Source organism: Astyanax mexicanus, chromosome 13, assembly GCF_023375975.1.
Source record: "Astyanax mexicanus isolate ESR-SI-001 chromosome 13, AstMex3_surface, whole genome shotgun sequence".
NCBI classification, from domain to species: domain Eukaryota; kingdom Metazoa; phylum Chordata; class Actinopteri; order Characiformes; family Acestrorhamphidae; genus Astyanax; species Astyanax mexicanus.
Genome location: NC_064420.1, coordinates 24,599,595 through 24,626,021, shown reverse-complemented (window position 1 = coordinate 24,626,021; position 26,427 = coordinate 24,599,595). Strand labels below are relative to the sequence as shown.

At 39.4% G+C, this 26,427-nt stretch overlaps 1 protein-coding gene across 3 annotated transcripts in view; it reads left to right on the top strand.

Annotated features, from left to right (window-relative positions):
* Positions 1-26,427, top strand: part of LOC125780657 (selection and upkeep of intraepithelial T-cells protein 5-like) — a 472,342-nt gene that overhangs the window by 435,907 nt on the left and 10,008 nt on the right. For all 3 annotated transcript variants that reach the window (XM_049463186.1, XM_049463185.1, XM_049463184.1), the window contains exon 15: positions 16,655-16,831. In XM_049463186.1, the coding sequence (XP_049319143.1) occupies positions 16,655-16,831 (177 nt within the window). The remainder of the gene's footprint in view (positions 1-16,654; positions 16,832-26,427) is intronic.

Below are 26,427 nucleotides of genomic sequence, written 5' to 3'. Positions count from 1 at the left end.
TACTTCTAAGTTCTTCTTCGGTCTTGAGCGTAAAAATGGACAGAAAAGGTTTATGCATGCTGTGCGAACAGAATCAGGGGATCTCCTTTCGGAACCTGCTGAAATTCGCCAGCAAACAATCAGCTTTTTTTCAAAGCTGTACGAGAGCGAGTGGTCGGAGGTACAGGAGGTGGAGGACAGGTTCCTGCAGAACATGACCAAACTTGAGCAACAGTCTGCTGAGGTGCTTGATGCCAAACTATCTCTGAAGGAGAAACACGAGGCTCTCCAAGGTATGGAGAATGACAGGGCACCTTTCATTGATGGCCTACCTGTCGAATTTTATAAAGCTCTCTGGTCAGTGTTGGGGCAAGATGTGCTGGAGGTTCTCAAGAGCAGCATTAATGACGGGAGTCTTCCGATAAGCTGCAGGAGAGCTGTCCTAACCTTGCTGCCCAAGAAAGGAGACCTGTCCAACCTGAAAAACTGGCGACCTGTATCTCTGTTGTGCACGGACTGCAAGCTGCTCTCAAAATCATTGGCCTCAAGACTAGGGAAGGTGATGGAGCAGGTAATCCACATTGACCAGACGTACTCTATACCTGGTAGGTCTTTTTTTGACAATGTACATTTTATTTGGGATGTTTTGGACGTCTCCTGACTTTTGGGCTTGAAGACTGGTCTTTTATTTTTGGACCAGGAAAAGGCTTTTGACCGGGTTGAACATGGCTATCTATGGAAAGTTCTGGAGAACTTTGCGTTCAACCCTGGGTTCATAGCCATGATCAAGGTTTTGTTCAGTGAAATCGAGAGTGTATTAAAAGTTAAAGGTGGTTTATGTGCTCCTTTTAAAGTACACAGGGGTATCATACAAGGATGTGCTCTCTCTGGTATGCTGTATTCTCTAGCAACAGAACCCCTGTTAGTCAAGCTAAGAGCCTGCGTTTCTGGCTTGACTATACCTGGTTGTACCGCTCCTGTATGTCTCTCTGCTTATTCTGATGATCTGGCAGTTTTAACAAGTACCCAAAACGATATAGACTTTTTGGCTGATATTGTAAATGATTTTAAGGTTTTATCATCTGCAAAAATTAACTGGCTTAAGAGTGAAGCAGTTTTAGCTGGGCAGTGGGAAGGTGGGGAACCTGTACTTCCTTTTGTCCTTATTAACGTGCCTTAAGAACAACTACGGATTATTTGTTTAATTAACATCGGTCTCGGGAGTGTGCGCAGCGGGGGGCTGCCTCGCACCCTCCACAGTGTGCTAGAGAATGTCAGCGGTGATGAGTTTATAGTATTGGGTGGCGATTTTAACTGCACTACTGATAACATGAACAGAAATCACATGGAACCACATCCTGCCTCTCGCAAACGGCTTTGTGAGAGGGTGAAGTCTAATGAACTGTGTGATGTCTGGAGAAACTTTCACTCTGATCAGAGACAGTACACTTGGACACATTTTAAAGCTAATAAGCTCTCACTTTCACGGCTGGACCAGTTCTATGTTTTTAAACATCACCGGACTGTTTTTACTAGCTGCTGTATTTATCCTGTTGGTTTTTCAGATCATTGTATGGTGCAGTATGCTATTAGAAAGCCCTGTGTGAAGCCTCGGAGTGCATATTGGACTTTTAACACTGTTCTTTTAAATGATGCTAATTTTAGGGAATGTTTTCTCTTTTTCTGGAACACTTTTAAAATGCAAAAATCATCTTTTAATTCTCTGCAACAGTGGTGGGACATAGCTAAAGTAAAAATAAAAGCTTTTTTGTCAGCAGTATACTCTCAATGTCACAAGGGACATCACCAGATCTCTTAAAGCTCTGGAGATTGTTGAGCTCCAGAATTTGGGAGCAACCACAGGAAATCGAGAGCATATTAAAGCTCTCAAAACGAAATCAGCCATATTGGCAAACCTGCTGAGTGCGTTTTAAAAATGTGTCTGAGATTGATGCTCCTTCTAAGTTCTTTTTTAGCCTTGAGCAGAAAAATGGACAGAAAAGATTCATGCCGTGCGAACAGAATCAGGAGATCTTGTGTCTGATCTTACTGAAATTCACAGGCAGTCATTTAGCTTCTACTCAACGCTTTTTACGACAGTGAGCAAGTGGAAGCACAGGAGGTGAAGGAAAGCTTTCTCTGTAACCTGCCTAAGCTTTTAAAACAGTCTGCTGCAATGCTGGACAGGGATTTGTCCCTGAACAATTTGCACACAGCTCTCCAAGGTATGGAGGTATGGAGGTCACCAGGCATTGATGGTCTCCCTGTAGAATTGTACAAGTCCTTTTGGTCTGAACTGGGGCAGGATGTGCTGGATGTGCTCAAAAGTAGCTTGGTAGAGGGGAAGCTTCCTTTAAGCTGTAGAAGGGCAGTCCTCTACTCTTTTGCCCAAGATTGGAGACCTAACTGACCTGAGGAACTGGCGTCCAGTGTCGCTGTTGTACACAGACTGCAAATTGCTCTCCAAAGCATTAGCTGCAAGGTTAGGAAAGGTGATGGAACAGATCATTCATCTTGATCAAACATACTGTGTGCCTAGCAGGTCAATATTTGATAATATACATCTGATTCGGGCAGTTTTGGACGTCTCTAGGCTATTGAGCTTAAGGACCGGTCTCTTATTTCTTAACCAGGAAAAGGCTTTTGACCGGGTTGAACACGGGTACCTCTGGAAGGTTCTAGAGAGCTTTGGGTTCAACCCTGGTTTCATAGCCATGATCAAGGTGTTGTACAGTGACATTGAGAGCGTTCTCAAGGTAATGGCTATCACAGTTCACAAAGCTGCGACAGTTGGTGGAACTGGCATGACCATATCTTACCATCATAGGCAGTGTTGCAGCGCAGCTGAAAATGAAGTTCATGTAGTATCTGAAATTTTAAACAGATGGAGAAAAGCTCTCACAACTAAGGAACATCAGCTCCTGAAGGGCCATGCTTCACAGGCTGAACCTTTCCGAAAATTACCATCTCTCCAACCCTAGGTGACTGTGGGTCACTCCTGGAGGGTAGGGGGAGGACAGGATGTTTTTAGGGGAGGTCAGTGGGAAGCTTTTATACAGAGCCTGTGTAAAGGCTATCAACAGGAAAAGGCTGGATGGTAAAGCTGAAACTCCATGGCGTAGGGAGCTGGGGCTTAACAAGGACACAAAGCCGGAGTGGTGGGTTATATACAAACCACCAATAACCAAAAAAATAGCTGACCTTCAGTGGAGAGTCCTGCATGGTATTTTCGTCTCACGTCTCACGTGTCCCTTTTGCATGCAGAGAGAAACGGTGTTTCATGCTTTTATGAGATGTTTTAGATTGCATCCCCTGTTTGGAGTTTTACAGACTGTTTTTACACTTTTAAACCTCAGGTTTTACACCGCAGAGTTTCATCCTTGGTTTTAAATACAGTCGATCCCAGCGGTTCAAGTGCCAGTTGATAAATTTTATCCTTGGCCAAGCAAAACTGGCCATATACACCAGCAGAAAGAACAAGATAGCATCCAGCACCGATTATGATGCTGTGCAGATCTTCACTAGGCAGGTCAGGGAAAGGGTGAAGGTGGATTTTAATTTATATAAGAGCATGAGTGACTTGGACTCTTTTAAGCTGGTGTGGTGTTATGGGGATGTGGTTTGCTCTGTGGAAGAGGACGAGCTTTTCTTTGCTGCAGTTTTTATTTGAGTGTGTTTTTTTTTTTCTTTGTCTGGCTTTTTGCACATCTCTTTATTATTTAAACCTTGTAACATATTTATGATATTTATTGTTTCTGTATGTTTATATGTATGTTTTAGTCACCCCTAGTAATGGTAGCAGCGATTGTTTGGTGGGTGGGGCTACAGCCTTAAAAGGGGAGGCGTGACTAAACTTGGGGGCTCCTCTTTGTATTTGAAAATGGCGTTGTTAGAGGGAGGTAGGGTTTTTGTGCAGCAGGCCAGCTGTGACCCAGTACTGGCTGATGTGAAGTCAGGTAGCCCTCATTACTTTTAAAACTCCTTTCTTTTCATTTTTTGTAAAGTTTTTCTTTAACGTCTTTTCTGCGTGCTGAGAACTAAAATAAAATCACTGGGGATTTTGCACCTACCTCTGAGGTGTTTGTCTCTCTATTGTTGGTGGAGCCCGCCTTCCAGTCCTTACACTCCTCCACATGTAAACCCAACAGCAGCAACATTCACATGTGGACTTTATTTTTCATTTTAATTCATGTTGCTAACATACAATATGCATTTAATAATCATTTTCAAACATGTTTAAATTTTATTAAAAAACAAGATTATCCACTATCACAATTCTGCATCTTTTTGATCTTATTTACAATGTATTGAATACAGCATGCCTCAACCTAAAATAGTACCAGAAAAGATGCAGTTAAAAAAGGAAAAGGGAGAGGAGGAGTTGGGTAACGATAAGAGAGAGAGAAAAGTATTTGTGTAACAAAAGTATTTACATTTATTACTCTGTAGGGAGAAGTACAGATACAAGGGTTTAAAATACTTCTGTAGAAGTTAAAGGATCAACTCAAGCTTTTTACTCAAGAAAAAGTGTAAAAGTACTGATTTCAAAACTACTTAAAATATAATAGTAAAAGTTGCTCAAGTTCTCTATCAAGGGTTTTATATGTATATTATTTTATCCTTTAATGAGCTGTTGTGACTGAAAATAACTTTCCCCTTAGGATTCAGCATCCCAGTGTACAGTAGAGCTAACCTCTCCTTTATCACTGATTTAGAAAAACTGTTTAATTTCATCCTTCATCTGTTTAATGATAATAAGGTTATTTAAATCCTATATTCAGTCACCAAACTTAATTTCTGGAAAGTGTATTCAGTTGTAATTTAAGATGTAGAGCTGGTATATCTGGTGGTCCTCTTTTACATGCATAAAGAAGTCATTCAATTTTAAATAGGCTTTATGAGGAACTGAGTAATATAGTCCCTGATCTCTCCATATGTCCAATAGACCCAAATCTACTGAGATGTTATTCATTAACCTCATCTCCCTGGATTGGATCCTCTTAGTAACAGTAGTGTCCAGTCTATGGTGGAGGACTAAGTTAAAATCACCTCCACAAATTAATGTTCTCTGGCTCTCGGAAGCAAGCAAATCAAAGAATTGAAAAAAAAAGGCATTATTACTATTAGGAGGAACATAAACATTGAACAACTTTATTGCCATTTGTTCAAACATTGTATCAATTTACAAATACAAATCAGCCTCAGCTCTTTTTCATTTATTTCTCTAGTTAGTTTCCAAACATAATTACAACCCTGCTTCTGTTCTTCCTGCCTTTAAAGGAAGAATAATGTGTTTATTTATAGCCAAACCTTTTCAAATTTTTATGTTTGATTGGGGATAAATGTGTTTCCTGCAGGAAAATTATTTGTACCTTATCCCTTTTTAACCTCCTCAACGCCCTGTCTCTTTTTATAGGGTTACTCAACCCATTTACATTTAATGTAACGTTAATTACTTTTAGATCATAAGACATATCTACTTCCAGTAACAGTGCAAATTCTAGCCTGGCAGCTTCACCAACATAAAAACATAAAATACATTTCCTGAACAAAGAGAAATAAACAGTGACCTCCAGCTTCAGGGTGTCATAACACCCCGTTTGGACCCAACCAGTACTTGGGTCCCACTTATATCCCTTTTTGTTAAAATGCAAATACATCTGATAAAAATTAGGCTTTTTATAAAATAAATGAACAATATCATCGTTTTGAAAGAAAGCAATTTAGCTCGTTGCCATTGTACACCCCATCAACAGTCTATTTTTACAACTCACGCATGTGTCCTTAAAATAGCGATATACTTTTGGAATGTATTAACACAGATGAGCGTGGTGGTCTGGAAATGACATGTTCAGGTAAATTAAGCAGTGGTCATCTCACACCTCGACTACTGCAATGCCTTACTAACTGGCTTCTCGGCCTGTGTAGTGAAACCACTCCAGATCAGAATGCAGCAGCACGTCTGGTCTTCAACCACCCAAAACGGGCACATGTCACCCCACTGCTTATTGAGCTCCATTGGCTACCAGTTCCTACTCGTATCAAATTCAAAGCTCGTACAATCGCCTACAAGGTGATGACAGAACAGCTCCTTCCTACCTGCACTCACTCCTGAAGCCTTACACTACCTCCCGGCCGCTGTGCTCCTCCAATGAACGTCGCCTCGCTTTACCAAACATTCACACAAAGCAATCCAGACTGTTCTCATACAGAGTTCCCCAATGGTGGAACAAACTACCTTCCACTACCAGATCAGGAGAATCTCTCGCTTTCTTTAATAAACTCCTGAAGACAGAGCTCTTCAAAGAGCACTTACTCTCTTAACACCTCTAACACACTAACTACTTCTAACCTCATTTCCTTCTTCCCCTCCTTCACTCCTCTATCCCATTATCTCCCTTTGACCTCCTTTAGGCCCTATCTGAAGATGATTTTTCCTTCTATTATTTTTGTACTTTACTATGGTAAGTCGCTTAGGACAAAAGCGTCTGCCAAATGTAAATTTCTGGTGTGTTTCTATCTTGGTGTCAGAAAAGCATTGCGCGACTGATCCGGTGAAAGGATGTCTAAATTCAACTGTCACTGGTGCACCCAGAACTGAATCACGATCACCCTGCGCCCTGCGCTCCAAAATACCCCATACCATCTCTTACTTACCACAGAAAAATACACCTTACCCAGAGCCTTCAGCAATCAACTATTAAAATAAAATATAAAAATAAACTCTGCCCGAGAGGTATAAGGATTTATATTTATGTTTAGTACACAGACTTAATAACTGTAACGTAATATAGCAGACACAGGCATTCTGCTGTTTTCTAGTCTTCTAGTGTCAATTTGCTTTATTGACCTTAAGATGATCCACATTACACCGACTAGTACACATCAGAATAGCTAAAAAAATAAATAAAAGAAGGTTTTGGCGTGTCTTAGTGAAAGTCTGATTGAAATGCTGTGGCTGATCTTAAACAGGACATTCATACTCAAAAACCCTCCAATGTGTCTGAATTACAGTATTTTACAGACGCTAACAGGCTTTTTACAATCTGTATTCACATTTTCAAATTCTCTTACTACGCTTAACTTAACGTCTGTCTGTTGTGGACTATACTGTTCATACAGTTCATGTTACTATAATACAATATGTATTTACACCTGCTACTTAAAATATAAAAGTAAAAGTAATGGAAGGGAAAAGCGATGGCTATGCCACAGGACCCTATAGTACAGTATCCCCCTCCCCCTCCCCCTCGTTATATTAAAATGTTAATGTTGATACATTTGGGATGCACTAGGCTGTCTGTTTCCCTGTTTCAGCTGCATATCTGCCCATTGAAAATGAATGTATTTTAGTACAATGTGAATATATATTAAGAAGCTTAGTATAATATATTATGAAGTTTAGTGTAATATATTAAGAAGTTTAGTATAATATATTAAGAAGTTTAGTGTAATATATTAAGAAGTTTAGTGTAATATATTAAGAAGTTTAGTATAATATATTAAGAAGTTTAGTGTAATATATTAAGAAGTTTAGTTGGGAGATTTTGGGAGCTTGAGTTCTCTTGAGTCTCTGTATGGATCATCTTTATACTAGACTACATATATCTGTCATGTTCTTGCTGGAGTGTTGCGTGACGTGCAGGTGTGATGAATCTCGTATAAACCAATAGGGTGTCAGAATGGTATATATTTATACTTCTCCTCCAACCACAATTAGATTTATTCTATCTGGAGAGATTTATCTGGATAGGGGTTTATTTTGAACAATGAGAAGCCAAAATAAAAACAAGCTGAAATGAAATAGGAATAACAAGGTTATTTTTAGTTAAGTATAGATAATCAAAAGTTTTGCTTACAGTTTTTCTTGATCAATAACACAAATACTGGTACTTGAGACACAATAACCAAAACATGTAGCTAAGGCACCAACCCCCTGAATCAGTTCTGCTAAACTACAAGCACAATTCCTGCTTTACTCTCAAATTGTGGCTCTAAAACAAACTTTATTCAAAAACACTGCACACAATTTTCATTAAGAATATCTCTTGTTGTCACAAGAAACACCCTGTTATTCAAAATTTAAAAAATAATAATTATCAAACTACGTGCACTGACTCGTCACATAGGAAAATACCTGTCACACTGATTTACAATCTGATCTGATGGACGCTACAGTGTACCTGCTTAAATTTATCAGAGCTTTAGCAGAGCTTTAGCAGAGCTTTAGCAGGAAAGGGAAACAGGTGAGTTCAGTTAAATTAGAGCAGGTACAGTGTAGCATCATCATCCAGACTTTCAGAAATTAGAATAGATAAGAAATCCACTCTCACTAGAAAACTGCAGTACTGCATATCATTTATTCAATTATTAGGGAAATGTATTTATACTTTTTGTTCCTACACAGTATTTACAGTATTGTACTATGTGTACAGTTGATTGTTTTTAGGACTAGATTTACCATGTTAGGGGTTATTATCCTGCTGCTTGTTCAGGGAAAATGTGATGTGAATGAGGTGCTGTGCTCAGACTGAAACAGATGCAGTGTAGTTTTTTACTGTAACTGTATACAGTAAAGTCTTCTGTTGTTTCGTGTAATGGAGGTTGAGGAAGACCTCAGAGCAGGGTATTGGGTGTTTGTCCGGTGGGCTGACAGTCCTCAGGGGCCGATGCTGTTGGATTTTTTTTCCTTCCCTTTTTTTCTAAGACACCGGCCCACAATTTAGAGTGGGCGGCCCACTGGCCCATCTTCAATAAAGAGAGTGGACTGAACCAATCAGGATAAAGGACGAAAACGGCCCCACCCTCTCTCTGCGTGATCCACTGTAACTCACGCTACGTTTAGTGTTGAGCGGGTATGTTAAAGGAGAGGCAGTATGGAGAAACAGAAGCATCAGAAAGTGGGTGTGGAGAAATTACGCGTGAAGAAATGGAAGAGTCACACTGTAGCTGCTACAAAATGTGTAACAATCACAGACATGTTCGCTGCTGTTTATTAAGAATAGCTGCACACAGCGCTGCAAGACAAACGTGGACAAGTAGAGAAGCTCACGTGCGCCCAGAGCTGCGTGATTATAACATTCTAACTGGTGCAACTTTTTTAGACAATTTGATTTGTTACTTACAATTTTTCATTATAGTTTAATTTAATTTTGTTTTCATGTTTTCTCCTCCAATTGAGTTAGTTTTAATTATTAGTTTTATTATGAGTGGGTTTGCTATCACATCAGATAGCTTATTCTGAGAAACACACAAACAAACTGTTATGCTCCTCCCCTTTTGTCTAGGGGTGAGGAGGAGTAACAATAATGCATGTGATGGAGGAGGAAGTGGGAGGACAACAATTGGTGGTAAAAAAAAAGGATATTTATTACAAAAGGCAAAAGTATAAATACAGAAATACAAAAGATAAAGAGACAAATGAATAAACTGAAGATAAAGAGAATACAGCAATTAAATATGTTGATAACAAAACTAGAAGGTGTATCTTAAAGAGAAAATAAATCAACAGAAACTGTAATGTCTAAAGGGTGGACTAAAGGATTGTGCCAACAAAAAGAAAATAACAAAACCATATTAAACTGCCTAACCAAAAAACTAAACTAACCAAAATACAAAAGTAGCACCCGCCCCTAACCTAGTGTTTCTAAACAAAAGTGCTCCTGCATGTGTGTAAATGTAGGGCGGCCCTCTTACCTGTCCACACAGTAGACAAACAGAAGTGAGGTAGAGTAATTAGTGTGCTCAAACAATGTGAGTTGTTACCAAAGTTTAGATTTAAAAGCTAGAGTGTAGATTTAAGTAAACATAGGATCAGAATCAATTAACTAGGGATGGACGGTTTGATATCGAGGCTTCGAAGCTTGTGTCACTTTTCCGACACGTGCTGACTCAGTGTACCGGAGCTTGTATTGATGTCGCTACTATCACGTGACTATGACGTTTGAAGCTTCGAACGTGTCAATGAACCACCGGAAATGGGCGGGACTGGTTCAAGGGTTTAGGCGCTACCCCATGTCTCACTGACTACCTAATAACACAGTAAAGCTCTTGATGGCCCGTTTGAGTTGTACAGTATCATTATTGATCTTGTAAACAGTATAGAATCTTTCACCACCTCTACCTCAACCAAGCGTTCCACTGCTTGGAAACATTTTGAGGAAATAGCGAGGAATAGAGTAAGCACTAAATGTATTAAAATGTTATGTTATTTAACAATAACACAACAATATGGTGTGTGAAGAAAATATTTATATTTTAAAGGAGCGGCGTCAGCTCTATTCCTAGGAGTTAGCATATAATAAAACACCTCCTTAATGCTGAGACATCTTCGTGCATGGCAGCACCTTAGCACCCCATTCCTTCATTATATGGTATTTTCAAATATAATAGTTGTTAAAATGTCCAGATATTTTAACATAAATTCAATGTAAACATTGCAGAAGTTTTAATAAACATTTGTGAATCATTAAATAAACATGTGACCTTTATTTTATTTTTATTTTTTTGTAAAAAAAAAAGGCCTAATGTACATCTGCATGAGACATTCAGTTGTTTTAGAAATTTGAGTCTACATTCAAAGGTTTTTCTTTGTCTTTTATATTGAACATTATATGTTCAAATCTATGTGTCACCACACACAATCGTTCAAATGCCAGGGTCACTATACACTGGCAAAATATTTCTTCTAATCATATTAAAAAACATATTAATTGTGTTTTTTTAATAATGACAACAACTATTTATTGCATCACTTTAATAATAAAACATAGTTAACAGTGGATCAGAAGGGATATTGAGTGAGCAGTACATCTCACAGGATTCATTTGCTTTGAGGTAAAATGCAGGCTGTAATAATTTATTTTAGCCACCAGATGTCACTCTTTCTGAGGCTTCAATGCCTCGAATCTTTTTCGGCACAATCAGGAAGAAGCTTCAAAAGCTTCAGTGAGGCTTCATCCGCCCATCACTAGCCCTGCGGCTCCTCTCAGGCTCCTCTTACGCTGTAAGGCCCGCCTCTTCCAGTCTCAGTGCAGAGTGTGATTGGCAGATGCAGCCAAGCTGGAGGAGGATCTTCATTGGTGCTCAGCCAATCACCTTTCTCCATTAACGTAACCTTACACAGAGCGAGAGAGAGAGAGAGAGAGAGAGAGAGAGAGGGGGGGAGCAAAAAGAAAAACAAAGCACATGTGCACTCGTTGCACATAACCCAAACTCAAAAACTCAATAAACTTTACAGGTTTCACTAATTTTCACCATGAGCAGTTAGTTACCTTTTTTCTTTTAATTACTGTTTTTATTAGTTTCAGTTAACAAAAAAATATTTTTACTTTCAGTTTTCGTTATTCTGTTTGTTTTCATTAACAAACATTCTTTGCTACTTGGCTATATTGTAATTATCACACCATAGCTTTATATAAAATAAAAATATCATAAAAAAACAGGTGCCTACGTCAGACTATTTTCTGGAGTCCGACCCGCCCGAGGAAAGTGGTGGGAAATCTTTCCCCGACCCTTTAACCTTAAGTATTAGAAGTGAGCTGTTTTATCAGAGAAATTCAGAAAGTACATATTAGAGGTGATTTGAATAAAAAGGATAAAAAATCAATTGAACTACACAGAGCAGAGAAAAATAGTGGAGTTAACATCAGACACTAAACTTCTTATATTTAATATGTTGATACATTTTGCTGTTATGTAACCCCACATACATAAATTACAAGTCGTTGTGCTCCACTAATTATGAGGGGCCGGTCTAAACCGAAAATACCAGGGCCAATTATTTTATCCCAGTCCAGCCCTGCCTCAGAGAGACCTGTTGTATTTCACAAAGAACAAGAAAAAGTGGATTTTAGCGGAAGGAGATTTTGGGATTACTAATCCTTAGTTGCAGTGTTGTATACCTAACTCTATGTTTCTTTCTATTTCAAACTAATCTGGATATTTGTCTGCCCTATTCAATCCACTGACTCACAGCTATACAGATTTCTCCTGGTAAAGCTTGGAAAAGAAAGGCAGCCTGGGTAAAATATTAACTTTAATGGTTTCAGTGCGAGAACTCAAGTCTAAAGGAATTATGGATCAATTTGACAATCATTTTAATTTTGGAAACTATTAGGGGTTCATTTGTTTTATTTGATGCTTCCCGTTCAAGACCAAATAGTTGTCTGGTGTTAGACGTTGGCGCATTTCCAAATGCAAGAACCTTTGTTTTTTTAAGGTTCAATTTATAGCTGAATAAGAACCAAATGTATTCAGGAGTTCAAGCAAAGCTGAAAGAGAGGTTTCTGGGTCCTTAAGGTGTATCAGTACATCATCTTCAAAGAGTGCCATCTTGTGGTCGTCTCCTGCAATACTGATACCCCTCATATCAGAAGATTCTCGTATTGCCTGAGCTAACGGCCCGATAAAGATTAAAGACAATCTGCTTGAATGTTAAAAAAACATGTAAATATCAGTTAAAGCATAGCAATGGCAAGTTCAAAGTAATTAGTAATATAATACAGGAAATTGACAAATCCTGCACCTAACAGCTGGGGTTATGCATAGGGCTCAGCCAGGATCTACTACTCACTCAACTAACAATAATAGCAAAACCACCACAATCTGATACTGGCTCGACAAGAATCCAGAAGCACAGCCTAACACTATGTTCATGGTCCATTGCCTCAACTGCCAAGTAACAGACCTACCAAAAAATAACCTATGAACACACAGAATCCCTCCTTAATCTAAGCTCACTTCCTTTAACTATGGCAACAACACACTTACCTAAGCACAATCACACACAATAAATCACATTATAAGTTGCGTGAGCAGAACACAGCAACCACTACCATCCGATACTGGCTCGACAAGAATCCAGAAGCATAGCGAACTATGTTCATGGTCCGTGCCTCAACTGCCAAGTACTCAGACGTCTACAAAAAACTCATGAGACAAATTATTACAAGAGCAGGACCACACCAATCCCCTTCATCCAAACTCTAACACAAACTTCAGTGCAAGCTCTTCTCAGGGGTCATCAGGCAGGCACCTTCCTTCGTCAGTGTTTCGCTGAATTAGGCCCACGACACCTCCAGAAGGCTCAACAGTGAAGACTGGCGTCCCAGACCCACCCCCCTCCAAGCTTGCTGTAGAAGCACAAACTCACTCCCTTCCCCACACAGCCTCAGCCCTTCTGAACCACAACCACTGACTAGATCTTTCAGCTACATCTGACAACTCCTTCACTACAGTCCTTAGCACACGACCTCTAATTCCGAATTCAGACAGCAGTCTTGTGGCAGACTTCGCAACAAAGCCTCTAGTACCTACCTCTACCGGTCTAATATACGCTTGCCACCCACGCTCTCTCACCTCAGCCACCAAGTCTGTATACTTCAGCCTTTTCCTTTCATAAGCTCCATCTACCTCGTCTTCAAACGGAACAGTCAGCTCTATAAAATACACTATCCGCTTACTTTCAGAGTACAACACTACATCCGGCCTCAAGGTTGTAACCAGAATGCACTCTGGGATCTGCAGTTTACTACCTACATCCACTAATAACTTCCAATCTCGTGCATTGGCCCACTTACCAGCAGTTTTCAAGCACTGTGCTGTTTCTCCACTATGCTGCCCCTCACGCACAAACGTGATTACCCTACTGCAACCTACCACGGGCATGTTATTAACTTCTAACCGTTTCTTATCAAGTGCACCTGCAAGAGATCTAAGTACCTGATTATGCCTCCATGTGTAGCGCCCCTGGGATAGACTCACCTTACATGCCGACAAAATGTGCTTCAGCGTGCCACTTCCTGCACATAGCTTACAACTTGGATCCTCACCCACCCACTGAGCAAGGTTTTGTGGCGTTGGCAGTTCATAATAATGAACTGTAAAGCTATAAAAATACAGTTTATAGTCACCTATATGACCACCATTTTTAACAGTAAATAAATAAATGGATCATAGAAACCTATGCCACTTGAACTTGAAAATGTTTTATGGGGTGGTCTGAACAAATTAAGTGGAATAATAATTTATATATATATATATATATATATATATATATATATATATATATATATATATATATATATATATTAATAATAATTAATTTATGATTTGTTGTACTTTTTTAAATCAAATAATTAAAAGTAACTATGTAACTTTTACTCAGTAAATTTTAAATTGAGTACTTTTTTACTTTTACTCGAGTACATTTTTGATGGTACTTTTACTTTTACTTAAGTAGAATTTTATCAAACAAAAGGTACTTTTACAAACTGGATTCCAAAAAAGTTGGGACACTGAACAAATTGTGAATAAAAACTGAATGCAATGGTGTGGAGATGGCAAATGTCAATATTTTATTCGTGATAGAACATAGATGACAGATCAAAAGTTTAATCTGAGTAAATGTTGAATCAAAATTTCACAGCATAAACAAATCCCCAAAAAGTTGGGATAAGTAGCAATAAGTGGCTGGAAAAAGGAAATTGAGCACATAACGAAGAGCTGGAAAACCAATTAACACTAATTAGGTCAATTGACAACATGATTGGGTATAAAAAGAGCTTCTCAGAGTGTCAGTGTCTCTCAGAAGCCAAGATGGAAAGAGGGTCACCAATTCCCCCATTGTTGTTCAGAAAGATAGTGCAGCAATACCAGAATGGTGTTACCCAGCGTAAAATAGAGAAGTTATCATCATCAACCGTGCAGAACATTATCAATGATCTTGATCTTAAACGTCACTGCACCTTAAACAGGAATGCCACTGTCAAGGAAATAACAGAATGGGCCTAGAAATACTTCCAGAAAGTGACAGTGTCAGTGAACACAATGCACCGTGCCATCTGCCGTTTCCAGCCAGCCTGCAGTCCAGATCTTTCCCCTATAGAGAACATTTGGAGCATCATAAAGAGGAAGGTGTGACGATTGAACAGGTAGAGGCCTGTATTAGACATTAAAGGGAGAGCATTCCTATTTCTAAACTTGAGAAACTGCTCTCCTCTGTCCACAGACGTCTGTTGAGAGTTGTAAGAAGAAGGGGGGATGCCACACAGTGGTGAAAAGTTGTGAGAATTTTTTGGGATTTGTTGACGTCATGAAATTTTGAAAAAAAATATTTTTCTCTTGAATTGATCCATTCTCTCAGTTTAAACTGATCTGTAATATGTGTTTTATTCTGAATAAAATATTGACATTTGCCATCTCCACATCATTGCATTCAGTTTTTATTCACAATTTGTTTAGTGTCCCAACATTTTGCAATCCGGTTTGTACTTAATTACAATTTTTCAGTAATTTTCCTCCTCTGGTCGTTCAGCCCGCTGTCATTCTTCAGTCTCCTTCCCTCCTGTTTGTTAGTTGACCTCTCTCTGTTTTCACCTCACTCGTCCTTTTCAGTTTTCCTGAGTTTGAGTTTGTTGAATTTTTAAGTGTAGTGAGGGTTTATCTTTGAGTTAGACGAGGAGCTCACCGCTCACCCTGCTACTCTTATCATGTCCAACCAGAAGTTCCCATCTTCATTTCTTACATATTTCAGTTTCTTCTTCCCTTAAGTTTTTAATTATATTAAACACATGATCAGGATCTTAATCAACATTACTTAAGCAATATAACGAGAGGGAGTGTGTTATCACGAATAACATCACGCCTGCGATCCAGTCGTAGATTATCACAGCTGTGATGTTAATTGTGATAACACACAATCTCGAGTGTTTTATTGCTTTTATACAACAGCTGCGGGCGAGCGTGCCGCGGCTGAGCGCTAGCCTGTGCTAAGCTAACGCTGCTGCGTGTGTCCTGTGTGTATACGCCGTTAATCAGCAACGCATCAGCGGAGTGATGCAAGTTTAGTGTGAGAAGGTCGTGATGTTATCACAAATATCAGCACGGCTAGAACACTTCTCAACCAATCAGATTGTGAGGTTGGAACTAACTGTTGTATAAAACAGAAATCAATAATACTAATTAAAACAAATCTTATAATTGATTGATTTGTATTCAGATTTACACTCTCAGCTCTTACAGCACACTCTGCTGCTCTGCTCATTATGGTTGTAATATCACATATTCTAAGGGAATTCACAATATCTATAAAAATATTGTTTATTATGACATTTGAAAATGTTTAGTTAAGAATCCTGATTTTTTTCTACTAGTCAGAGATTTTTAACTGTTTTCTAGTCTTAAAGTCACAACAGATACAAACACAGAAAAATACATGTCCAAAGACACAAAACCCCATTCCTACTAAAACCTGAAATTCAGCAGCACTGCAGCTTTATAATACATTACAGCAGCAGAGATCCACTGACTGTTTCTAGATTATTCAGTTTTATTTAAATCTTCATGATATAAAGGTCATGCAGACAGTAGCAGTATAGCAGCATTTAGCTAGTCTTGTATCTCTGATTCAGAATTCTGTATCTTTGTTTCTGTATCTTTGTTATTTAGACACTAGAATTAGACTTTTTATTAAAATGAAAATGTGTTTGATAAAAATGTGACTTTTTAGAAAATAAAGGAAAAATATCATCAATAATCATTTAAGTGTACAAAAGAGGAAAAGAGAGAGAGAGAGAGAGAGAGAGAGAGAGAGAGAGAGAGAGAGAGAGAGAGAGAGAGAGAGAGAGTGAGAGAGAGAGTGTATGTGTTCCTGATGTGTTTTTCTCTTTTCCAGTTTGGAAGGCTGTGATCTCAGAGAGGAAAGCTGTGCAGATCTGATCTTAGTTCTCAGATCAGAGAACTCTAAACTGAAAGAGCTGAACCTGAGTCAGAATAGAGGACTGGGAGATTCAGGAGTGGAGATTCTCTGGTACGGACTGCAGAATAAAAACTGTAAACTAAAGATACTGAGGTAAGATTATAATTTTATCAGTCGATTCCAATCAAACACACACACTCACAAACACACACACACACTCTTACGTGCATGCACTCTCACACGTGCACTCACTCACGCATGCACTTTCACACGCATGCACACTGTCACGTGCACCCACACTCTCACACATTTCTTTATTATCTGTTATCTATTGCAGATCTCTTGCATGTGGTTGGAGTGATTTATAGAGGCGGTTCTGAGTATTTTCTCTGGTGATGTTTTATCTAGTCTCTAATGCAGCATCTTCATTTCTTACATATTTCAGATTCTTGTTCCCTTAAGTTTTATAATCATATTGAATGAAAGCTCAGTTGGATCTAAATCAATATTACCACAGAAAACAATAATATAAATATAATAAATCTTAGACTCTATTGTTTTGTATTCAGATCAGCACTCTAAGCTCTTACAGCACACTCTACTGACCTGGAGTATGTTTCCCAAAAGCTTCATAACTAGGGCTGTCAACGTTAAAGTGTTAACACACACCGTTAATTTGGAATCAGTAACACGTTACTTATTGTTTAATGCAAGTTAATGAAGACACCAAGTCTGTTGTCTGGTGGAGTGATTGAACAGCGGCACTCTTATGGTGTCCAGCAGTAACACTCCAGTTCAGACTTCCAGCTCCAACCTGCTCAGAGATTTCTCTCTCTGCCTTTGTCTCTCTCTCTCTCTCTCTCTCTCTCTCTCTCTCTCTCTGCCTTTGTCTCTCTCTCTCTCTCTCTGTCTTTCTGCCTCTCTCTCTCTCTCTCTCTCTCTCTCTCTCTGCCTTTGTCTCTCTCTCTCTCTCTGTCTCTCTGCCTCTCTCTCTCTGCCTCACTCTCTCTCTCTGTCTCTCTCTCTGCCTCTCTCTCTCTCTGCCTCTCTCTTTCTTTTTTCTCTCTCTGCCTCCTCACTCTCTCTCTCTCTCTCTCTCTCTCTCTCTCTCTCTCTCTCTCTCTGCCTGATTAATCACATGCAGCTAATCACAGAATTTTGTTGTGAGTAATCGGATACATTTTGAAATCGATTGACACCACTATTCATAACGCTAAGAGCTTCGTTAACTTGTACTTAAGATTGATCATTAATTAAAGAGTGTTTCCTAAACCCGTGCGTAATTATAGTACTACGTAAACTCTCTCGTAAATTAATGAGTAACCCGACCCAGTTGTTATTCTGAAAGAACTACTAAGGTACTATATTATATTATATTACATTATATAACATTATATCATTATTCCAACTTTGTCTGTAGCTTTTAGTGTAAGTGGGCATCTTTGAATTTACCAATTAAACCCACAAATAAATAATTAAAATCCAGATTAGTGACTTATACCCAATTCCCACCAGAGAGGGCTTTACTGCACAACACAATATATTTCCCTGCTATTGGGAAAATCCCTGGTACTGAAGATCCAGTGCACGGGACGCCTGCGATGTCTTTAATCACACCTACACGTAAGAAGAGGAAGCTCAATTTTGCCCTGCATCTTAAAATGTGTCGGTTTATTTATATGTAAATTCTACCCTCCCTGAGATGGTTTCATCAAGAGGCCAACAGTACATTTTATTTGTTACAGCACTTCCAGTCAGCCAGCTCACTTTATCATACCAGAACAGCTGAAAATACTGTTACTTTTCCCCACCTTTTACACCAAATTAATGTGAGCAGTTGATCTGCTGTTTAAGTTTTTCTTCGTAAGGAGGACTATTAAATGACTTCGCCAAAATCCGGTCCATAACATTAAAACTGTCTGACATTATGTGCAGTTTGCTACCTAGCTAAGGACTGGCGCGAGGCTAGTGTGAAGTGTGTCCGTCTGTGAGTGCTTTGTGACAGTGGAGGGGCTCAGCAGCTCCCGCTGGACAGTTAGATTATATTTCCTTCAGCATTTTGAACTTAGTTTAGTTGGTTATTTTCCGATTTCATATCTATTTTTCAGTTTTTATTAAATGCTGTTATTAGCTTATTAGCTTCTAGCTTGTTGCTGCCTTCTATGTTATTTAGCATACAGAACTTCTTACTGGTCTTTTAAATGAATGTTGATTTATTCATTTAATAGCTGTATCTAACTATTTTAATCCAGACAGACACTGTGTGATTTTTTAACCGGGTGTGGAGAGCTGATCCCCATGTTTGAATGGTTTGTCCTGTAGGAAAATGCAGGTGATTTATCTGCTGACACTGTTGTCTGACTGGCAAGCTGAGAGACAGAACGTCATGCAGCCTGTAAACAGTAGAAGAAGCATCAAATCCCTGCGAGCCGCGCACCCATTAATCCACCTGCGGAGCTTTAAACACACGGATGAGCTCGTGTTCACGCTCGGGTTCAGGCAGACAATCTAAACTCTAGTATGCAGAACTATATCATTATTGTTATTAATTTTCCATTATTTTAAATAGCAGGATACTTTGATTTTTATGTCTCTGCCCGGACCCGACACGGCCCGAGGAAAGTGATGGAAAATATCGGGTCGAGTCCAGGCTCCAGAAAATAGTCTGTGATGTAGTCATCTGTTTTTTAATACTATTTTTATTTTATATAAAGCTATGGCATGCTAATCACCATATAACTAAATAAGGAAGTATTATTGTTAACGGAAGCAAATGAAATAACCAAAACTGAAAGTGAAAGTTCTCCTTAACTGAAATTAATAAAAACGGTAATTAAAAGAAAAAACTAAAACAAACTGAAATTACAGATTGAATACCCTTATTTTCATGTTTGATCATTTATTTATAAGCGCTGCAGCAGTTTAACAGCGGGTGGTGTTGTGCCGTTTCTGCTCCCGAAGAGGAGCCGATGTTCTGTGGGGGTCAGATTTCGGCAGTGCGCTGCAGCCGCAGCGCCTCGAACTAGCCGCGAAATAACGACAGAAAACCCTGAGTAAACTGCATAATTCTGTATGGGATTAGAATATGAGTGTGAAGGAGATAAAAAAACCCTGTTTTGTAGAGAAACAGGAGATGAGGAATATTTGAGAAGCAGCTGTAACTTTACCTGTGAGTAACTCATACACCAGAACCCCCCACGCTGCAGGATTAACTGATAAATCTGATCATTTTGGTGGTTGGTTGGTTGTTGGGGTTTTATTGCCACTCCAGCACAAATGTGGTTATTTTTGGCGATAATGTCGGTGAAAATTAGTGAAACCTGTAGAGTTTATTGAGTTTTTGCTGTATGATCTCCTCAGTGAGAATCCCCAACCCATAACCAATCAGTGAGCACCAACTGCTTATCCCTCCCACTGCTCTTTCATTGTGGATGCGCAGAATGTCTTAAATGTCCTGTTTTTTAAAGTACAGATTTGGCACGTCAGGTGGTTAATATACCGTCACCATTTTACAATACCGTCACCATATTTAAATACCGTGGTATACCGAAATACCCTAGACGCATATGGAACTATCTAGTTGTCACGGAATGACCCAGGCAGGGAGACGAGGAGACGGACGCAAGTGCAGGTAAAGGCGAAAATAAATAATTTATTAAATAAATAACAAAGATAAAAAAAAGAAACAAGGAACGAGTAACATGAAACAAAGAAACACAAATAACCAAAATAAACAATGAAACAAAATAACATCAACCTAAACAAACAAGAGATACTAGAAATAAACTAACAGGGCTAGGGAAATATATACAAGGGAAAAACATAGAAACTAAACACAAAGCAGGGTATATACAGGGAGCTAGGGAACACGGAGCTAAACAAGAAATAAACAGAGAAAAACACAGAGCAAGGAACTAGGGAGCGAGGAATGAAAAAAAGCATAACTAGGAGCAACAAAACAACAGAGGAAGGTGCAAAGACTGACGAGGGACAAGTGGCAAAGGGGATCTAAGAAACAGGAAACACACTAGAATAGGAAACACCTGGGGAAGGGGCGGAGCTACAATTGCTAACTATCTTTTTTACGATGACACTCAAAAGCCTTCCATCCATATTTTGTCAGTTTCTTGATCTGTTTACGTTCAACATTGCGTGCAGCAGCCACCACAGCCTCCCAGACACTGTCCAGAGAGGTGTACTGTTTTCCCTCCCTATGGATCTCACATTTTATGAGGGACCACAGGTTCTCTATGGGGTTCAAATCAGGTGGCATTATTTTTTCTTCTTTTAGACCTTTACTGGCCAGCCACGCTGTGGAGTATTTGGATCCGTGTGATGGAGCATCGTCCTGCATGAAAATCATGTTTTTCTTGAACAATACCGACGTCTTCCTGTACCACTGCTTAAAGAAGGTGTCTTCCAGAAACTTGCAGTAGGTCTGGGAGTTGAGCTTCACTCCATACTCAATCCGAAAAGGTCCCACAAGTTCCTCCTTGATGATACCATCCCATACCAGTACCCCACCTCCACCTTGCTGCCGCCTGAGTCGGATTGGAGCTCTCTGCCCTTTTCTGATCCAGCCTCGGGCCCATCCATCTGGCCACGCTCATTTCATCTTGACGTTTTATCTTATGTTTCTTGTTTAAAGGTGGTTGTTTTTTAGCCTTCCTTACCTTGCCATGTTCCTGAGTATTGCACACCTTGTGCTTTTTGATACTCCAGTAATGTTGCATCTCTGAAACATGGCAAAACTGGTGACAAATAGCATCTTGGCAGCTTCACGCTTGATTTTCCTCAATTCATGGGCAGTTATTTTGCGCCTTTTTTCCCCAACATGCTTATTGCGACACTGTTGGCTATTTGCCATGAAACACTTGATTGTTTGGTGATCAAACGTTTGGCCACTTCAAGACTGCTGCATTCCTCTGCAAGGCATCTCACAATTTTTGACTTTTCAGAGTCAGTCAAATCTCTCTTCGGACCCATTTTGCCAAAGGAAAGGAAGTTGCCTAATAACTAAGCACACCTTATATAGGGTGTTGATGTCATTAGACCAAACCCTTTCTAATTACAGAGATGCACATCACCTGATTTACTTAATGGGTAGATGGCTTTCAAGCCTATACAGCTTGGAGTAGGACAACATGTATAAAAGGTTGATGTGATCAAAATACTCATTTGCCTAATAATTCTGCACACAGTGTATATACTCCTGAGACCCGGACTTTTGCTGGGTGTAAACTTTTAATTTCTCCAAGCTATTTGGGATTAGTAGGACCAAAAAAGTAAACTTTGTCTTTGTACAGGAAGCCACTAATAAAACGGGACAATAGTTTCGTTTATATATACAGTGAGTCCAAGAAGTATTTGATCCCTTGCTGATTTTCCACTAATAAAGACACTATCCTTCTGCACTTTTAATGGTAGATATATTCTAACATGGAGAGACAGAATATCAAGACAAAAATCCAGAATATAATTTTAAAGAATATATTTTAATTAATTTGTATTTCAATGAGGAAAATAAGTATTTGATCCCTCTTGCCAAACACACTCAATACTTAGTGGCAAAGCCTTTGTTTGCAAGCACAGCGGTGAGACGTTTGTTGTAGTTAACCACAAGTTTAGCACACACACCAGGGGGAATTTTGGCCCACTCTTCTTTGCAGATCCTCTCTAAATCATGAAGGTTGGTGGGCTGTCGCTTGGCAACTCTGACCTTCAGCTCCCTCCATAGATTTTCGATCGGATTGAGGTCTGGCGACTGGCTGGGCCACTCCATGACCTTAATGTGATTTTTCTTGAGCCAATCCTTTGCTGTATGTTTATGGTCGTTATCATGTTGGAAGACCCAACCACGGCCCATTTTCAGATCCCTGGCAGAGGGGAGGAGGTTGTCCCTCAGGATTGTGCGGTACATGGCTCCATCCATCTTCCCAGTGATGCGGTGAAGTAGCCCTGTACCCTTGGCAGAGAAACACCCCCAAAACATTATGCTTCCACCTCCATGCTTGACGGTGGGCACAGTGTTCTTGGGGTCATAGGCAGCATTTTTCTTCCTCCACACATGGCGGGTGGAGTTGAGGCCAAAAAGTTCAATTTTGGTCTCTTCTGACCACAAAACCTTCTCCCAATAACTTGGTTCATCTTTCAAATGATCATTGGCATACTTGAGGCGCGCCTCCACATGTGCTCTCTTCAGCAGGGGTACCTTTCGGGCACTGCAGGATGTGAATCCATTGTTGCGCAAAGTGTTGCCAATTGTTTCCTTGCAAACTGTGGTCCCAGCTGCCTTCAGGTCATTTGCTAACTCCTGCCGAGTGGTTGCAGGACGATTTCTGACCGTTCTCAGCATCATTGCCACCCCACGAGGCGAAATCTTCTTTGGAGCACCGGGCCGAGGTCTGTTGATTGTCATGTTATACTCTTTAAACTTTCTGATAATTGCACCAATAGTTGTTACTTTCACATCCAACACCTTACTAATCTTTTTGTAGCCCATTCCAGCTTTGTGAAGGTCAACAATTCTGACTCTGAGGTCCTGTGACAGCTCTTTGGTTTTACCCATGTTGGAGACTTGAAATCTGTGTGATCTGTCTGATTCTGTGGACAGGTGTTTTTCACACAAGTAATTAGTGAGAACAGGTGGCTTCAGGTCAGGTAACAAGTTGATTGGGAGTGTCTCACTGGTCTGTAAAAGCCAGAACTGCTAATGAATACTAAGGGATCAAATACTTATTTCACTCCATGAAATACAAATCAATTAATATATATTCCTTAGATTTATTTTCTGGATTTTCTTTTTAATATTCTGTCTCTCCATGTAAGAATACATCTACCATTAAAAGTATAGAATGATCATGTCTTTATTAGTGGGCCAACGAAGAAAATCAACAAGGGATCAAATACTTCTTGGACTCACTGTATATATATATATATATATATATATATATATATATATATATATATATATATATATATATATAGTTTTTTGTATTGTCACGTCCTATTATTGCCAAACATTTGTCAAAAATGCACGCCATATGATGCTAGATTAATTCCATGTTTCTGTCTGGACTCAATGATATTGATTACCACTCATTCGTTTTTTGGGGAAAATGGTGAATATGTACTGCATATTTGGCCGTGTTGAATCAATGTTTCTGGTTCCATTGAGCGCGCTGTTTCAGGGGAGGAGACAACAAATATGTTTTTAAACTTGTTCGTTAATTTTCGCTTTACGAAGCTTTTTGGGAAACACTTGCAGAACTAGCTCGTTCTTTACTCACGTCATTCGTTCATTATTTGCTAAGATTGATCGTTTTGGGAAACCCACCGCTGCTTAACAAAAGTATTTACATTCATTACTCTGTAGGGAGAAGTACAGATACTTGGGTTTAAAATACTTCTGTAGAAGCTAAAGGATCAACTCAAGCTTTTTACTCAAGAAAAAGTGTAAAAGTACTGATTTCAAAACTACTTAAAATATAATAGTAAAAGTTGCTCAAGTTCTCTATCAAGGGTTTTATATGTATATTATTCTATCCTTTAATGAGCTGTTGTGACTGAAAATAACTTTCCCCTTAGGATTCAGCATCTCAGTGTACAGTAGAGCTAACCTCTCCTTTATCATTGATTTAGAAAAACCAGAGACTGTAAAAAAAGATGGACGCCGTGTCTCCGTTCCCATTCATTGAATGAAAATGAAGCCAAAATCTTCCGCCATGTTGGCGATCCTGATACCAGATTCTGCGCAGTAGAGACCAGAGGAGGGAGAAAAACTGTGGATAGCAACCTACTCATTTAAATAACCCCGCCCCTGAGGGCTGCCTCGCGGTCACAGACTGCAGAGCGGGGCGGAGCGAAGCTGACGGTCTGTTATTGGTCCCGCCCATAAGCAGCCCTTTTACAATAACCACACCTTTTTTGAATAGAGCTGAATAACGTTTTAAAAAACTAATTCTGTGGGGATATACAAATATGACAATATAAGCAGAGGTTACACTAGCTGCTGCATTTAAATAAAGGGGGTAGAATTACAGTATAATTGAAAAAAGCGTGATTGAAAGTTGTCTGTTTTGCCATTGAAACCTATGGGGATGGGTGGAGTTACACAGCTATCTGAAGCCGAACAGCAGGGGGCAACCGACCTGTGGTGGCTTCACTTTTGAGAGACGATGCTCTGTCCAGCTATATACAGTCTATGAGAAAAACTGTTTAATTTCATCCTTCATCTGTTTAATGATAATGAGGTTATTTAAAATTCTATATTCAGTCACCAAACTTAATTTCTGGAAAGTGTATTCAGTTGTAGTTTAAGATATAGAGCTGGTATATCTGGTGGTCCTCTTTTACATGCATAAAGAAGTCATTCAATTTTAAATAGGCTTAATGTAGAACTGAGTAATATAGTCCCTGATCTCTCCATATGTCCAATAGACCCAAATCTACTTAGATGTTATTCATTAATCTCATCTCCCTGGATTGGATCCTCTTAGTAACAGTAGTGTCCAGTCTATGGTGGAGGACTAAGTTAAAGTCACCTCCACAAATTAATGTTCTCTGGCTCTCGGAAGCAAGTCAATCAAAGAATTGAAATAAGGCATTATTACTATTAGGAGGAACATAAACATTGAACAACTTTATTGGCATTTTTTCAAACATTGTATCAATTTACAAATACAAATCAGCCTCAGCTCTTTTTCATTTATTTCTCTAGTTAGTTTCTAAACATAATTACAACCCGGCTTCTGTTCTTCATGTCTTTAAAGGAAGAATGATATGTTTATTTATAGCCAAACTTTCTACATTTTTTATGTTCAATTGGGGATAAATGTGTTTCCTGCAGGAAGATTATTTGTACCTTATCCTTTTTTAACCTCCTCAACACCCTGTCTCTTTTTATAGGGTTATTCAACCCATTTACATTTAATGTAACGTTAATTACTTTTAGATCATAAGACATATCTACTTCCAGTAACAGTGCAATTTCTAGCCTGGCAGCTTCACCAACATAAAAACATAAAATACATTTCCTGAGCAAAGAGAAATGAACAGTGACCTCCAGATTCAGGGTGTCATAACACCTCGTTTGGACCCAACCGATACTTGGGTCCCACTTATATGGGATGTGGAACACCTGGAGGATTGGTGCAGAGAAAACAACCTCTGCATCAATGTAAAAAAGACAAAGGAGATGATTGTGGACTTCAGAAGGGGCAAGCATGCCCACCTCCCCCTGCACATTGGAGGATCTGCGGTGGAAGTGGTTGACAGCTACAGGTACTTAGGTGTGCACCTGACCAGCAACCTCACCTGGAGCAACAACACTTCCACTCTGGTCAGGAAGGCACATCAGCGGCTCTACTTCCTCAGGAGGCTGAGACGAGCTGGACTCGGGAGCGCAGTCCTCACCTCCTTCTACAGATGTGTGGTGGAGAGCGTCGTGTGCTCCAGCATCAATGTGTGGCATGGAAGCTGCTCTGCTGCAGACAGGAAAGCACTGCAGAGGGTGGTGAAGGCTGCACAGAGGATTGTTGGAGCTCCACTTAACAACACACTGCACTGACACCAAGGACAAATTACTGTTTACTGTTTACCAACATGGTCACTTTACTTGCACTGAGACACTTTATCTCCACTGCTCTAATTCACATTATCATGCTGCTACAGCACACTTGCACTCTGGACTTCATGTTGCTGAACCTTTCTACTCTCTATTTATTTATTATTATTTTTTTATTCTTTGG